This window comes from Geospiza fortis, unplaced genomic scaffold, assembly GCF_000277835.1.
Source record: "Geospiza fortis unplaced genomic scaffold, GeoFor_1.0 scaffold27, whole genome shotgun sequence".
Taxonomy (NCBI): Eukaryota; Metazoa; Chordata; class Aves; order Passeriformes; family Thraupidae; genus Geospiza; species Geospiza fortis.
In genome coordinates, this window is record NW_005054329.1 from 1,730,064 (window position 1) to 1,747,462 (window position 17,399).

General features: G+C 41.1%; 1 protein-coding gene across 1 annotated transcript in view; it reads left to right on the forward strand.

The window, feature by feature from the left end:
- The window catches only part of TTLL11 (tubulin tyrosine ligase like 11), a 31,089-nt gene extending 15,865 nt beyond the window's left edge, over positions 1-15,224 (forward strand). Inside the window, 3 exon segments of the mRNA XM_014307095.1 lie at positions 10,832-11,059; positions 13,023-13,129; positions 15,022-15,224. Coding sequence (XP_014162570.1) covers positions 10,832-11,059; positions 13,023-13,129; positions 15,022-15,224 — 538 coding nt within the window.
- The last annotated feature ends 2,175 nt before the right edge of the window (positions 15,225-17,399 follow it).

The window sequence follows — 17,399 nt, forward strand, 5'->3', positions numbered from 1 at the left end:
GCAGGAATTCATCAGTGGTGCAGCCTTTCTTCCAGGGTAATCTGGTTACCAGAGCACCTTGGAGATGAATATTGGTGTGTGCACCATAAGTCACTGCCCAGGGCAGTGCCCTGGGCCTGCTGGGGGAGATGTGCAGGAGCTCTGGCACAGCTGCCCCTCCTTCCCCTGGCATCCCCCCCTTCTGCCTCCATGTGCTTTTTGCTGAACTGGGGACAGTGTCTGGAACTGCCTGACCAAAACTTGGCCAAGTATTGACAGAAAAAAAAATCAGAAAGAATTGCTGTTCTGACAGCTAACCAGCAGCCAGCCTCACAGACTCAAATTTGGATGCTAATTAAGTAACGGGCATTAATCTCAGTAAGGTTTTAGCAATATATATAACATAGACTTTGAACTCACAGGGGAAATACTGAGAACTCTGAGCTGCATCTCAGGTAAATATTCTGCTGTGGAGAATTTGATTTCCTTCTAATTATCTCCCAGATTAAAATAAATGAGGCATCTAAATGAAAGTGAGTTTTAGAAGTCATCCTGAAGTACTTCATTATCAGGAAGGATTAATAGCTCAGAATTTTCTTTAGTTTAATTTTCCCTCATCTTCATGGTGTTTTGATATTGGTTTCCTCCTTTCTACCGTGTGATGTATAATACTGGAAAAAAAGTTAAACTGAATACGATCAGTTTATCATTCTATACATATCTTTTAATTTTTCCAACACAACTCCAGTCTTTACATGCAGGGATTGGTAGTAACCCTCTTGGCACTGCCAGCAATTAGTGATTGAAAAGGCTTGAGCAGATGATGGCAAACATCCAGGCCATTGACATGCTGGAGCTAACCCAGTGATTTGTGTGACTGAAACTTGTCTGAAGCTTGTGCAGTAATTATTAAATTTGCTCTGGATTCACTCCTTACACCAGAGGTGCTGTTCACAGCCTGCTGAAGGTGGGAGAAGGCTTCAGCTAAAGGAAATTTGCACAATTAAGTGAATGGTCTAATGACACTGAACAACATGTAAAGTAAATCAACGTTACTTATGTAAACAGCAGTTTAATTAAGATAATCACTGATGCAAATCATTGTGTATGTTGTGCCTCCAACAGAAAATCCATTTCTAAAGGCTTTGCAAACTTCTATTTTTCTGTGCCTAATTTGGAATCTTGATAGTAGTAAAAAGGTTTTAGTTTCACTGTTTGTTTAATTGTTAGCAATTTACTCTTCCTCAAATAGCATTGGATTGGAGGAGCAAAAAGGAGTCTCAGCCTCATGTAAATGCTGTGTATTCTCCACTGGATGTCAGATGTTTGGAGGTATAAAGGCAAGCTGGCAGGATCACTTGGAGCAGGAGTGCTCAGCATGTTGTAGGAGGAACATTTATATCATCCCAAAAGTGCTAATGACCTGCTTTCCCGTCCTGTCAAAAATATTTATGCCCTGGTTTATTAAGGCTAATTAATCCAGCAATAAGGACTCCTTTGTATTTTGGTTGCTGTTGTTTGTGTCCTAGTGTGATGTCTTGCATTTCCATGCCTAGTTTCTTACATATTTCAAGACAGAAAAGAACCATTTTATTCTTTTGATAAAGAAATCATAGCACTATGGCATGCGTGTCATTAGAAAAATGAGTTTATTTCTCATGGAATAAAATCTGCTTTTTCCCTGCTAGAGATGATGAAGGTGCAGCCCCTAAGTAATATAATGACTTTTATTCAGCTCTAAAATAGCCATTGACAGAAGAAAGAATTGAAACACTTTGGAAATGAAATGTAATTTAATCTATGGCTGTTACAAAAACAATCAATTCCTTGTGCCTCCAAATGGAATGCTTTTGGTTTATTACCTAGCACGCCCTTGCTGTTTCATTGCTAGTTTATCTTTTCTTGGGTGCTTTCTCTGTACATGCCACTGCAGTGCTTTTTTCCATTTGAAACCAGCCTTGAAATTTATTTGTGATGTTCTGATTTTTTTTCCCCTTCTTTTTAAAAGATGTCAGGTACAATTCTCTTCTCTGGGTCCTGTGGCTCTAGAAAATGTCAAATACGATTAACTAATTTCCTGGGCAGGAAGAACCCCAATGTGGTTGCTCTCACATTTTTGCAAGATCAGCATGCAAACACTGGCTAATGTCACTCTGTTCTGTGAGCACCCTGTAAATATTAATGTCTGTCAGACTGACTTTTTTATTTTATTCTTTTGGTGTTAGGAAGAAATTCAGTCAAAACAAGGTTTTGTAGAAATTGCTGCACAAAAGATCTTCCTCTTTTCTTGCACAAAACAGGGTGGTTCATTTTTTCCACTGTGTTGATTACACAACTTGAGCTCTTGAAATGATTCCTTTCCATGATAGAGGAAAAAGTGAATAGTTTCTAGGAGGAGAATGGGATCTGTATTTAATGAAAACATGAATTAATTTCTGGTCATTCTTTTGTATGTTCCAAAGATGTTTTCCAAATCCTAATGCTGTTTTTAATTTCTTGATGTTTAGGAGCAATTTTGTACTTTCTTAAGGAAAGTCAGGAAATCACCTGTTCAGATGTATTCCATTTATTTTCCAGATATTTTTCTTCAGTTTCATAACCTCCCCTGATGTTAGAGTCATGTTTAATGGAAAAATGAAAATACACTGCCGAGATGTCTCGAGAGTATGATTAGCCTAGATTGTGTTGGTGATAAAGTCATTCTTGCCATTTATTACTGTGTTTATCTCACTATCCGCATTGTAGGGTTATGATTGGCTGACAGGGGTGGCTGAAGAGGGTCAGAAACTCGGAGCACAGACGTGGAGAGGCTGGATGGGGGCTGCTGGTGCTGCAGCTATCACTGATCAGGAAATAATGGCTGTTCTTGAGGCTGGCTGTAATGCATCTTCCTTTCTGCTGCCGTGAGCAGCTGTATTCTGTTCCTCAGGGATTCATTACTCAGGGCTGTCAGTGCCTTTTGCATTATATGGAGTGAGTTTAGTGCCTATCAAAATAAGCATGTAATAAACCCAGCTATGGAAATACCAGTGTTTGGGTTTCCATTTGCTAATTGACTTTATGGGCTGACTGCCAGAGCTTTTGGTTGATTCCTGCATCCTGCAAGTCTGCTCAGGTTTGCAGCTATTCAGATGCCTCTCAAGCACCACCTCTTCACTGCAGCCTTCTTTCTGCCTGAGACTGTATAAACTCATATGTGTGGCTTTCTTGAGATTGATCTTTCTCCTCTGGTTCATTTTGGAGGCTGACACAATTCTTTTCTCCATCAGTCAAGATGACCCAGCGTTCATATTGAGGCTCATTCTGCCAAAGCCCTTTGGAAGCACATTGAATTAGCCCCTTTCTCTTTCCTACAGGGCTTTCTGGTTCAGTCCTTCATCAGGCAATCTGCCAGCTCCACTATCAATTCGTGTCTGTTACATTAGCCCAGGCAGCTTTTGATGAGTTAGACATGTGAGGGAGACTTTTAAATGTGATGTTTGTCAATGTTCCTTCAGTTCAGATTACTGAAATGTTAACTTGGGTTTTCTGTAGTTGAGAGTATTTATTTCTACTGCTATTTCTCATCCTGCTCAAGGAACTTGCCTCAATGACTCTCTTCAGTTTTGTGAAGCAGATGTTGTGGTCTCTTGATCCTTGCTCTCTGTTCTTGCTTTTCCAATTATTTATCTGCTACATCCTTAAGAGCATTTAACCTTTCTCCTATTGATTAGGACAGGCCCTATTGGAAATTCTGTGAAGTACAGTGTGAGATGTCCCTCCATAAAGGGAAGGATCTGGTAGTGCTTGACTGACAGAACAGTTCTACATTGGTTTTAAGAGCCACTTATGTTGTACTACAGCAACAAAAAATACACAGTGCAGAACATTGGCAAATAATTTGAATGTGCTGTGGCAGAAGTCCCAGCACAGAAAAGATAATTAAATGTGATGATAGAGCTTTTAATTTCTAAGTGGCTATAATCTGAAATATAATCTGAAATGTTTTAATCGACTAAAAATGGGTAATAATGGGTAATAATATTTATTTTAAAATAGCTAAAACTACCTCCCTTGCATAGATACAGATTAATTTATGATTATTCCTATTTTAGCCTTCACCACTGCAAAAAGTGCTGTTACTCACAGTCCAGTTTTGCAAGCAGGGCTGTGTTTGCTCACACACTGTATTCCAAGCACTCACATCTTGACTGGACAGGCTGTACTTTAACTTGCACTTAAAGAGTGAATTCAGTCTTATCCTGAATCTCTTGCAATGACCCTGTATTGAGGGACAGCTGGAAGTGCTTCCAATGTACTCAGCAAGTGAGAGGATGACAGGCCCAGCTCATTTGGAAATTTTAATGGACAAGAACTGATATGGGCTGCAGGACTTGAAAAGGTTTCATTGTCAGCACTGTGGAATTAATTGGCCCAAGCCCGTGCTGTGCTTTAGCAGTAATTGGTGTGTGCAGTGCCCCTCGCTCTGGGGTGAGCCCAGCTCTGGGTCTGTGCTATCAAATTGGGACTGGAGACTACTTTGGCCAATTAGACTTGAATCACAGTGTTTTGAGATGCAGCTAATCTAATTAGTTTTTTATTGACATCTCTTTTCTTTCTTTTTTCTCTCTTGTGAGCAGTAGAGGAAGGAATGGAGATAAGCTAAGGAATGTGACCTGTGTCTCCATAAAACCTGAACTTCCCCAACATTTGAATGTATCAAAACATGCTCTAGCAATTACATCTCTTAGATATTCACACCATATTGCATTTTGAGTTGATCATTAAGATGGTTTTTTTTTCTTTTTCCTGTCTTACAACAATTCTTATCTAAAAAGAAAGTCTTTGTGATAAAATCAGAGAAAAGGAAAACTGTCACTGTCCTCAAGTTTTTGTAGTGCAGCCACAGGAATTGCTGTAATGTCCAAGGTTTGCCCAAAAAGAAAGGAGGTCAGGAGTAAAGGGATGGCTGCTTCATCTCATTCCATATGGCATCATAATGAACATAGAGGCAGCAGGTCTGAATACATCTTTGGGTTCAGTAATTTGATTAGAGATTGTCAGTGGGTCTTGGTGGTAGGAGAGCCTGGTTTGAGGCAGGTTGAGATGCACTTTGTGTCCCTCAGCAGCTCTGGCTGGGGCTCAGCTCTGCTCTCTGAGCCTCCTTCCCAAACTGCCACGAGCATCTTGGAGCTCCTCTGCTGCCTGCTCCTGCTTTGGCTGAATTCTAACAAATTCAGTTAATTCACAAAGCTGCTTTGTGTTGCTTTGCTTTGTTTTTTAAACCATGAATTCAGCAGTACTTCGGAGCATCCCTGGGAGCTGTGTTGCATGCAGATGTTTGCTGTATCCAGGCTTTGCTGAGGGGCAGCTTCAGCTGGAACCAGTGAAAATTCAGGTTAAATATGGTCAGAGATATGCTCCAGTTACATTGGGGAGGATATAAAACAAAAGCAATTCTGACCTTATTCATCAAGTACCGAAGTGTTTACTGCAGTGTTTGGTGGAGTCAGCCTTCTGCTGGAAGGGACCTTAGAGATCATCCCTATAATTTCCTCTTTAGTTTTCAATACAAGAAAGCTGTTGTAGTTTGAAGTTAAAACCACTTTTTCCCCCTCTCTTAAAGCTAAAGGCAACATCTGTGTGCCTTCCCTGTCCAGGGGGGTTCACTGAATTTTTGTGTTCACACAGGGAAGGGCATTAATAGGTAGGTTTGTGTGCAAAGTGGTTTTTCCTGACACTTCAATATGTTAATAATTTGAGCTGAGTTTCTGCTATCAGCAAAATCATCTTCACCTCTAGGTAGCCTGTAGCTTGCTAACATAATCTAGATTTTGGGTGGTATCTTACTGCAGGAGCAGTGATTCAGCTGCACTCTCAATTGCAGAGTTTTTTTCCTGGCTTTTGTATATGCACAATTTCCATTACTAATCTTCAGTTAAATGCTTCTTGAATGAAATTTGATTTTCAGAATATTAGCTTAATTGCCTTGTCTAAAATGAAAGATGCATGTGTATTTAATTTGACATTTTTTCCCTTTCACCTTCTTGAGTGTTTGTGCTGCACAGAAGCAACTCTGCCTTTAAATCAATTTTCCCAGTTGCTCTGTAATGTAAACTCCAGTAACTTCTAATTTTCTGTAATCTCTCTCATACTGAATTGCTTCCCACCAGATATTTTTCATAGCATAAGTGTACAGGTATGTACCACAAACAGAAATTGTAGTTACAGTGTGTATTTATGTCTGTATGTACAGCAGGGCTATGTGTGTATGGTATAAAAATGTCTTATTTCTTACCTGTCTCCTTGATATCTTTACAATCTCTGTGTTATGTGTAACTAAAACTGCAACCAGCTGTGAGAGTTTTGTATAAGATATCTGGGGGAGCCTTGAATGCTTTGTCCTGGTCTCCAGGTCCTCATGTGACTCCTGAGTCGTGGCATGTACTCTGTGATCTCTCAGGAATGGCACAAGCCATGCACAAATTGATTTCAAAAATCAGATTTCATGCAGCCTGGAAGATGTTAGAACCAATTGATCAGGCAAGGGCAGGCTGAGGTGCATCACCTCACCAGGAAAGAAACAAATGCCTCCTTGGAGTGGGGCTCCTGGGCCCCAGCACAGACTCAGAGAGGTGACAGTGAATGGAATAAATGAATGTGCACACACAGATTAGATCCCTGAACACCAGTGCAAAGTCCTTACATGCAGGTGCCTTGTAAGAATTAGAATTTAAAATAACATGGATATAAATGACAGCTGAAATACCTGTGTTTTTTTCCTTTGAAAGTTCTCTGATTTCTTGGGAAAAAGTTGAAAATGTTATCTTTTTCTGACAATATGTTTACATTCCAAGACTTTTTTCCCAGTTATAATTATGTGATAAATGCAAGCATTTATTTTTGCTAACATTTGGTTTTAAATAGACATGGAAAGAGAAGTGAAGGAAAAATGGAGACTATTTCACAGGTTTTTTTTTGCCGGAGGTTTATTATTCTCATTAGCTTCAGGCCATCAGAAAGTTCCATGTCTCAGGCAGTGCACATAATGAGTGAATATTGGCTCATAAACATATTTGAGAACTGTTTGCTTATTGCCCTGTTCATAGTCAAATAATGTTGAGGGAGTGCAAAGCAGGTTTTTAAGGGACAGCAAAATTAAGTGCTTGGATTTTGGTTTGACTTAAGCAGAGGCATTGAGCAGAAAAATAACATTTTCCCTCTTACAGATATCCTTCAGGTGTCAGTTCTGCAGGATCCTGGTTTTATTGCATCAATCACAAGCAGCTTAAGGCTTCCAAAAACATAGTCACAGACAGATGTTGAGCCTGTCTGGGGATTAGAAATATCCTCTTCCATTAAGTATAAATTAACTTAATCACCAGGTATGAAAGATAAGCAGCATAAACATCATTCCCTGAAGCTTTCATTAAAATTAAAATTCTATTTAAAACTAGGCTTGTACTTTCTATGACTTGATCCCCCTTCAAAGAGATTATATCTGCTGTAAATTTTTACAGTGACAGAGTGACAGAAATTAATGTATTGGGGGCAGTGATGTTCTCTATAATTTAGCTTCTGCTGCAAGTCATCTTTCAGCAAGAGAGATGATTGGCTTATTTTTAAGTAATAATTGGTCTCTAGTCTCTGAAACACTGAGAAAGCAATAAAACTGCCTAGCACCCAGTGGCTACAGAATGAAAGCATGAAGTCACATGACTTAATAGCAGTGTAATCATCAGGAGTGTTATTTTGTGTATGAGAATTCACCTGCTTTAATAGGAGGATTAAGGCTGATAAAATGCAATTGCAGTGCTGCTTTCTGCTCCCTTGGCTGACAGGGTAAAGCTCCCTTTCTGTCCCAGCATAAGCACAACTGCTTTCTAAGAATAATTTCCACATGGGAAGAAATATCCTGGGGTTTTATTTTTTTTTTCTGTTCTAATGTAAGACACTTGGTGGTCTAATTTCAGTGTATTCCCAGGCTTTACAGCTGCTTTGCCTTTGCACTATCCTGCATTATTATTTTTCAGGCACACTTTTCTAAAGAAACAAAAGAAACTCTGGAGAAATAATGAGGCACATAAGTACCTTGAAAGCAAATAGTGAACACAAATAAATCTACTAGGAATAATAACAGCTACCTCTGCAGAAAATAAAGTATTGGGGACTATATTTAATGATCTTTGTTCTGTAATAATTTTTGCTACAGTGGAACAAAGTCTTTGGATGCAGGATTTGCATTGCTTATCCATTATTTCATTACAGTAATGCCATATTTTCTGCTGCACTCATAGCTGACAGGTAATAACATAAGCATTCACTGCTTGTGTTACATTAAGAGTAATAAATCTGTAGTGAATACAGAATGATACCGCCATTATTCTTAAGAGGAGAAAGTTGGAAGTAAAGAATCTCAATTAATAATTAGGAAATAGCTGGGTTTTTTCAGCACCTGAGACTCCTCAGATGCATTTCTCCTTTAATTATTTAAACTATGAATTAGGGAGGGCTACAGAGATCAAACCACAGCTCTAGACTTCTTGCATATGAAATGAAAATGTCAGTAATGTTCTCATCCCTGGCTTTGTGTCCCTGGTGTGGAGCAGAGCAGGATCCCTGCCAAGTTTCTACATCTTGGAAACACTCATTAACACTGTGTGAAGGCAGCAAACTTTCCAGTCTTCTGTTTTCTGCCAAAAGCTATTTAATCTTTAATGAGAAGTGTTTATTTTTATAATAAATCCATCAGTCTGAAGAGGCAGTGAACCATCCTTCTCAGAAAGGGGGCTGATGGCTGTGGCAGACAAACAGCACTCCAGGGACAGAGCAGAGAGCCCAGAGCTGCTGGGATGGCTGCTGGCAGGCTGCAGGGGCTTGGCCTTCTCTTTTCCAACAGTCTCATCAATTATTTTGGGTTTCTTACTCCAATGGCAAAGCTATGGAGTACATTTTACCCATGGATTCACCTAAAATGTGTTTGCCAGCTCTCCAAAAGAAGCAGCCTGCTCTGTGCCCTTCACCCTTCTGCAGGGACACCACTGTCAGGCCTGGAAGCTGCAGGTGAGGTTTAAAATCTAACTGAGGTGATTTACCCAAATTATTTCTTTAACTGAGATACTGGGGTTTTTTTCTCTCAGAGAGAGGTGGAAATTCTGCTTTCAGCATTTTCTGCTTCGCAGAGACAGGACAGCTGCTGTGTTTTCAAAATGTATTTGGTGTGATCAGAAGTTCGTTGTCTGCCAACGCTGTGGTGATTATCAATCCTTATGTTTAATTGATTCTGCTCTTTGAAATATGGACTTTTTACTGGGGCTGCTCTGCCTGCCTCAAAGCATTCTCCAAAGTGTTGAATAAACTCTATGTAAGAGCTATCATTTTTCCAACATAATGTCAAAAATCTCTTACTCAGTGGGTTTAACATTATTTTAATACTTCTATCTTTGTGCAACTATATTATTATTTTGAAAGGTGGAAATTCTTATGCTATTGATGTTTTTTCACTTTGCCAGAGGGTGAAGAGGGGATGAATATTCATTTTCTACAAATGGCACTCAGAGTGGCCAGAACTAAACAAACGCTGATTACTCACACAACATGCAGGCAAACCATGAAACTGCTTGCTATGACATCCTGGGAGTGCTGGAAGTCTCTGTGTTAGTAAAATAATGGGATTAGTTCATAAAAGCAAATTCATGAATGGTTGATGATGCAGAGACAGTGCTCTGGCTTGGCCTTAGTTTCCTAAATGATTTATTTCTGTGAATGAGCACACAAATACATTTCCTTCCTACACGCTCCAGGTACAAACACTTACCTATTCTTTGGGAGGTCCATATTCTGTGGTGATAAATGGGTGGATAGATACATTTGTCATGCAAAATATTCTCTGCTTTTAACTATGTTAACATAGTCCTTGCTTGGAGAATAGAGGCTCAGCTGAGGGAATAATTATAGCTTCAGAATCCAGAACATAGTATTTTCTTTTATTAGGTAAGCACTTGTAAGCTGATACTGAAATTGCTTAATTTATACTTCTAGCAATGCCCTAAATGTAAAATACATCAAGTAAGCATTCTTAGAAATATTAATATTGTGATTCTTACCTCATTTTACTCTGAATTTTGACAGCTAAATTTTATATACAAGTGTACAAAATGCTGCAAATTTTGAAACCTTTAATTAGTAGTTGCAAATTTGTTTGTCCCTTAGCAACTTGTATTTGCATAAAGATTAAGGCTGGTCAGAAAGAAAGGAATAAAACATAGATGGAGAAAACATTAATAAATTAGTAATCATGTATAAAAGATAAGTAGTCTTAGATATAATTTCCATAAGCTTTATTAAAATTTAAATATTTTTTAAAGCTGCACTACAGTTGATCTTTTCTAAAGAGTGATCTTTCATAAGCTGCAGAATTAGAGAAACGAATGTATTGAGGTCAGACATTAGTATGTAAATGAAGCTTTGCTTTTTTCTGTGTGGCAACAGAAGCATTACCTTATATTTGACCTTTCATTCATTTGCCTGACTCAGCTATGTCAGTCAAAACAATTAATTCTAACGAGCAGCTTTAGAGAGTGGGGCTCAGCTCTCTTCTCCTCCCCTGGCCTGTTGGAAATCCCACGGGAGAGGAGCAAATGGAGGGAAGCTGGGCAGGGTTCTCTGGAGATGGGGAGCTCCTGGTGCCTTCCCCAGAGCCCCAGTGCAGCCCTCAGTGAGTCCTTGAGGTTGGCACACCCAGCCCTGGCACAGGCTGAGGTGTCCCCGTGGCAGGGGCAGGATGGGCTGAGCTCTGACCCCCGTGGCAGGGGCAGGATGAGCTCTCAGGTGCCTCAGCTCAGGCTGACCCCTGTGTGGTTCTGTGCTGCAGGTGCCAGAGTCCGGAGCGGGCGCCGGGAGCGAGCGAGGAGCCGCCGGACGCTGCGCCCAGCCCCGAGGCCGCCCTGCCCTCGCTGTGCCTCAAGCAGGTGTTCCCCAAGTACGCCAGGCACTTCAGCTACCTGCGCCTCGTGGACAGGGTGGCCGCCCTGTTCATCCGCTTCCTCGGCGTCAAAGGGACCACCAAGCTGGGCCCAACGGGGTTCCGCACCTTCATAAGGTCAGTGGGGAAAGGTGGCCCTGTGGTGGCACCCTCAGCTTGCAGGCTGTGGGATGCCTTCCAACGTGGAGCCGGTGCCTGTTCTGTTCTCAAATACATTTCATCAATCCGAGCTCCTGGAATACCTGGCCTATGAGTGTGTGTCTGGGAGGAAGTTGGGTCTTTCTTTGACAGCAGATCAGTGATACTTTGGCAGATAAAATTTGCCTTCTTCATCAACATGTCACGTTCCCAGTAAATGGTGGAAATATCATTGTGAGGAAGTGACAACTGAAATTGGGTCACTTGATGTGATTCTGTCGGCTCTGGGGGCACTGCTGGCCGCCCCAGGCTGCAGGAAGGATGCCCAAATGCCAGTTCCTGATGCACCGTGCAGGGAGGATTTGCATTGTGAAATTGCACCTTGCAATGTCAAGGAACTCAATTTATTTTTTCACATACTTTTTATTTAGGAGGGTTTTTTCATTGTTTTTTATGGCTATATCTGTTCTAGTCATGGTACAAATACCTCATTTTCTGTCTTTCATTGACTATGACAAAAGAAATGAGCAGCAGCAGCAGATGTACTCTTAAAACACAGATCCTGTTTCTATGCAGATGCATTTAGCATTCAGGAATGAATATAAAACAACTTGGTTTATACAAATGATGATATATAGAAAATGTCTGAAGGCATCTGCTCTATCCACAGACCAGCACAGGATTGCATCCAGTTCTGTATTTTTTGTAGTTTTATCCAGCCTTATTTTGGCACTTGTCAGAGGAACACAGAATAAATGCCAACATTTTCTTTTAAGAATATTCAGATAAATTGCCACAGCTCAATGAAATAGCATTTGCAGTTTCTTAATGCATGTTAAATTAAACTTTTTAATACTGGCAGATATTTTTGTTTATTTTCTCCCAGAGAGTCTATGCCAGCTATAAGGCCCTTTTTTGGAGAGCTGTCATTGTTGTTCATTTCAGAAGGAAAGTCAGGTTTCTGTGTGTTGTATCACTTTTCAGGAAAAAAATGGCACACGAGTGGGATTTTGTGTGTGGGCAGGTGCTTGCAAAGACTGTCCACCCAAATTCTGGCTCATAAAAATCTGTTTTCCTTTTATGTTTTCTTCATTCTAAAAAAGTAGCTTAAAGGGAAACACTGACTGTCTCTAGTCCTTGCTTGGATGCTGCCTGGGAGGTTTTGGGCTATCTAGGAAGGCTTTATTTAAGGGAGCTCTGTTGAGGTTACTAAAGAGTGAGATTTGCTTCAAATGGCCGAGCTTGGGGTGGGTTTTTAAAATTCTTTTCTGGCAAGAAATATTGGCCAGCCCTTTGGCACAGGCAGTGGTGGCAGCCAGGCTGCCAGACATCTGGAAATGCTGGAAATGGGGCTGTCCCCAAGGCTGATCAGCACCACAGTGCACACTCGGACACACGAAGTGCCAGCTCTGCACCAGAGCTGCACCCAGAGCTGCTCCCCACACAGGTTCCATTCCACCAGGGGAAATCCTGTCAGTGCTCAGGCATGGAGGAGCAAGGCTGTGCCTGAAAGCTTCCTCCAGCCCTTTCCAAACACGATCAGGCAGACAAAGAAAAGGGTATTTCTCTGTGCAAACCCTGCCTCGTGCAGATAGTCTGTGCAGATCTGTGGTGGGTTTTGCAGTGTACCAATTAATTCCATCTCTTAGAGCCTCAGAGTACTGGCAATACCCTGGGAGAAAGCGTTGTGTAACAGTCAGGTCATATTTTTAATTGAAATATTCTGGGTTTGGGCCTGTTCCATTCAGATAGGACCATTTAATGAATGCTGGTTTGTTTGCTGTCTGCTGTGTGTGTTTTATTAGACTGAGCATGTTACAGTGGGTCTGTACACATGACATGGGGAAACTTTTCTCCTGCAAGTTGCCCTTGCAGAATTTTTCCTAACTTGAGAGTTTGGATGTAATGAAGATCTCATCTTTATTTTGTTTCTTTTTAACAGAAACTGCAAACTGAGTAACAGCAATTTTTCGATGGCTGCTGTAGATATCCTCTATATTGATATCACAAGGAGGTGGAACAGCATGGGCATTGACCACAAGGAATCAGGTAACCCAGGTTTGTATTCAAAAACTACGAAATCTGACTTTTAGGGTTATTTTTTTCAATTTTAGTTGCTCAGGTACACTTCAAACATTGATAGAAATGGGAAGAAGCCATGTACACCTGAGGCATGCACATACACAACCAATTCTGCTGGTTGGTGCTGTGGCAGTTACCCTTCAGGGCAGTATTACTTTAGGTACATGAGGGTCACCTCAATTTCACAGCTATATAAAATCTGAGTATTTGCATTTAGCATTTCAGGGTGGATATAAATCACTTATGTGGTTGGCTGGTAGAATTTCACCAGGAAAAATAACAGATTTGCAACTGAATCTTAAGGCTTTCAAAAATGAAGAGATTTGTGTATGGTGTCAATGAACCAGATGCTTTTTAGGTGTTCAAACGCAAACTGCCCACCTGTTTCTGTTGGCTTAGCCCACTCCCGGCTGTAACCAAGACAAGCATGATTCTGTTGTTCTAGAACAGCTTCTAAGTTTTTCCATAATATGCTTCACATGAGTGTCACTTCTGGGGAGAAAGTGTGTGTGTTACCAGAGGTGTTTTCCCTGCCTGCAGCTCGCCGTGACTGATAAAATAATTTACTGAGCTGGCAGCTGCTGCTTTCAGATAACTCAACAATTCCTTTGCAAGCTGTTCTACAGCCAAGATCGTAAACGACCCCAGCTGCAGCCTTGGTTGAGAGAAATTATACTTCAGAATGTAATTGTCATATTTTGAAAAGGTGCCTTTCCTACAGCATCAATAAGCCAACACAGTTAAAAACCCCAAACCTTTCAATATCTCATCCTAAAATAATCTTCTTAAGTGTATGTTCAAACTGGGAGAGCTTGTGGCATTCTACACAACCAATTGGGGTCTGGCTTCTTAATTAAGAATTTGAGTAGGTATTACATCAAGGTTTTAAACACAATAATTAGTGTTAATACTGAGCTCCTCTTCCCCTTGGCTCTGGTAATGTGCTATTAGTGAGATGTGATCGAACAGCAGCTGAAGAGTCTCCCCTGCAGCATGGGGCTTCTGCAGGGGACTTTTGTGTGGGAAGGGGTAGAGCAGTTGTATTATAGCAGAGACATTTTTTGGCACTGCACTCTTCAGCTGTTTGTTTTTCATTCAGTTGAAACAACTATTGTGGAGTTGCTGGGTATGACTGAAAAAATGGCCTCTTCACCTTCAAAAGGGTTTGTACCTGGTACAGGCTGTGTAGGAGGGAAGTAGTGCTTCAAACAAACTCATATCTTGCTAAGGTGATACTTAGTAATGGGGTTACCTTCCTAGTGGTACAGACTGAAATAACACACTGGTGAACTTTTGGGTCAGATCTGTCTCTAAAAGACTCCATTCAGCTGCCGACAGAAACTTGTTTTTCTCTCCAGCTGGATTGTTTTCCTTGATGCTCAGTATGTTACTGTGTATCTCATTTGGTTTCAATGTAATAATTTTGGCAGCAGAAATCAAGGCTAATACTACATCAGTTTTAATGGTGTGATATCCTAAAATGGGTTCTTGCTGTACCACTTTGCCTCTGGATTGCAGGCTGAGGTTTGCAAAGCCAGAATCTGCCTCAGTGATAGGGAATGTCACCCATCTGTAACCCAGCCTGGGCTTACCCTGCCCTGAAACACCCAATGAGTGTGACACAAATAAAACCTTGTCTTTTGGTCTTTTTGAAGGACAATTTCTTTGCTTTCTGAGCATTCCAGATTGCTGCCATTTAAATGAAAAGATGTGAACTAGCAGGATTGTTTGCGTTCACACCCATCACACACTCATTTGGCCCTGCTGCCACAACAAACCAGAGATAGCATTACCCCTAAGGTGTGCAGGCTGCTAGAAATGCCGCACTCCAGTCTCCAGTGAACACATTTTCCTTGCAGGAATGTGTCTGCAAGCCTTTGTGGAAGCTTTCTTCTGCCTGGCCCAGAAGAAGGGGCTCACCCAGCCCCGCGGGGCTCTGCGGGCCTCGGGGACCGCGCCCGGCCCCGGCCCCGCCCGGCCCCACGGCCACCAGGTGCTCCGACTGCAGAAATCATCGCATCAGCTACGGGCGCTCATGTGCCGGGACAGAACGGGGAGTTAATCCCCAGCCAGGCACGGGTACTGCTGGAGGAGAGACTGGCGATGGAATCCCTTCATTTCAGAGTGACAACTATTTATTTTCAGCTGTATTTTTTATTTATGCTTTTCAAAAAGTCTACTGCAACTTCCCGTTTTCAAATAATGACTCTGGCAATGGCTATTTCTTCATCTCTCTGTGGGATTTACTGTGCACATCCCGTGACAAACTGTGCGTTCATCCTGAGTGTGTGGAAAAGGACCAGCCCACAGGGGATGATAACCAGCATCATGGGATTGGCTGCACTGACCGAAGAATTACATTGCTTTGTGTGCACAGGACATGTCACAGCAACCAAGGAAGGAACTGCAGTCACAAATACCAGACTGGAGAACTGAAATTGCACTTGTGGTCAGACTTCAGGCCTTGACTCTCTTCTTTCCGTGGCTTGGACTGTAGGTGTTGGAATCAATACAAATTTGGTCAATATCTATGTACTTATTTTTTAAAGTCAGTCTTAAAGCACTGAAATAATATTTTGGCTTTTACTTCTTTGTACATGTCTTTGCCATGACAAGTACTGTTAGTTTTTTAAAGAAGAACTAAAACTGTTTATCCTTTTGCTTCCACAGAACCAATACGCTCACACTTATTCACAGAAAAAGATTTACTTTCTTAAGTCAAATTTGGTGAATCAAGTGGTGGTTTTGTCTTCAGGGATTCAGCACTGCTTCTGCAGAAAGCTGTACAGTGTAAAGGCCTAAGAGGTCACCTAAATTCCAGTGGAACCAACCTTGTCACTGACTTTAGCCTAAACTAACTGTATTCTAGGTTTGCTCATTTTTTGTCTTTTGCATGCTTGTTACAGTCTTGGGACCTGCAGTAACATCTAGAGCAGATCTTCTTTGTGTCTTTGCTCATATTCTTAATTTTTCCCTTAAATTACAGTGTAACTCTGTACAAATTAGATCTAAGGATGGTGTGTCAGAACTGCTGGAGTTGGACAGAGGGGTTTTATTATCCAGGAAATGAACCATGACTTCCATGATCACACACTTCTTGTGGGGGCTAAGCAGAACATGAGACTGGCTGGAAGGACAGGAATAACTTGGAACTTCAGGGATGTTGAATGAAATTCTTTGTGGTCTCCCATTTATTACAATAATGAGTGGCTACATCTGAGCTTGATTTTCCTCCTTTGTTCTACTCTTTAATGATAATGACTTGGCTTACGTCTTAGTGTCCTCCATGCTATCAGAAATGGCAAAGCTGTAAGATGGGCACTGAGCTTTGGATTGGAGAACATTCCCTGAGCTTCATGTCAAAATGTTCCAGTGGCTGGTGCCCGCAAAACATGTCACTGAGGGGGAGTCCACCTCTTTCAAGTCAGGGACTAAATGCACACATGGTGCATCAAGTGAGTTTTCAGTTCAGGGAATGTTTGTAGAGTTTTTTTCCTGATTTTAAGCAGCATGTGTTTTTCCCAAATGGCAATAGCAGCATGGCAATGCAATGCAGGAGTCAGGCCAAGCCCACACAAAACTAGTCCCCAGCATGTGTTAATCTCAGATGTGGGCATCCCTTCTCCTTACCTTTTTCTGTAACACAAATAAAATAGTAGTAGATGATCTTTTTTAGTTCAACAGCCAGACTTTGAAATTTTATGTATTGTACATAAGAGGACAATTGTAGACTAACTAATGCCACTGCCCTCAGCCTTGTTCAAATGTCATAAAGATTACTGCAGTATGAAGATAAAATGCAGAACTCCAAAGTCTGGCACCTGTCAGAACAAATGAAGCTGAAAGGGTCATTTTTTTCACACTTTCATTGTAATATATTTGAAGACATTCACAGGTTGAAAAATGGTTACTTCTCCTTTTGTGACATCTGACATTTGTCTTGCGATTGGCAGTGTGTTACTGGAAAATAGCTTACAGTTCCTCTCATCTCATGATTGATGTCCTGTAAAGACAGAGTTACAGAGGAGTCGGATTTGAAATGCTATGACTGCAAATGCCTTTCCCTGCACCTTTGAAGTACTACGATGTGTGGCCTGAAATATCCCGGTTTTGCAATTGTAGAACTCACCCTGATATCAGTGGAATAAATTAACTATTGTATATTGAACACTGATAAGATCTCTCTCTATGGGAGACCTTTATACTCTCTGGATCTAATAGAGGTTTTTATAGCTCG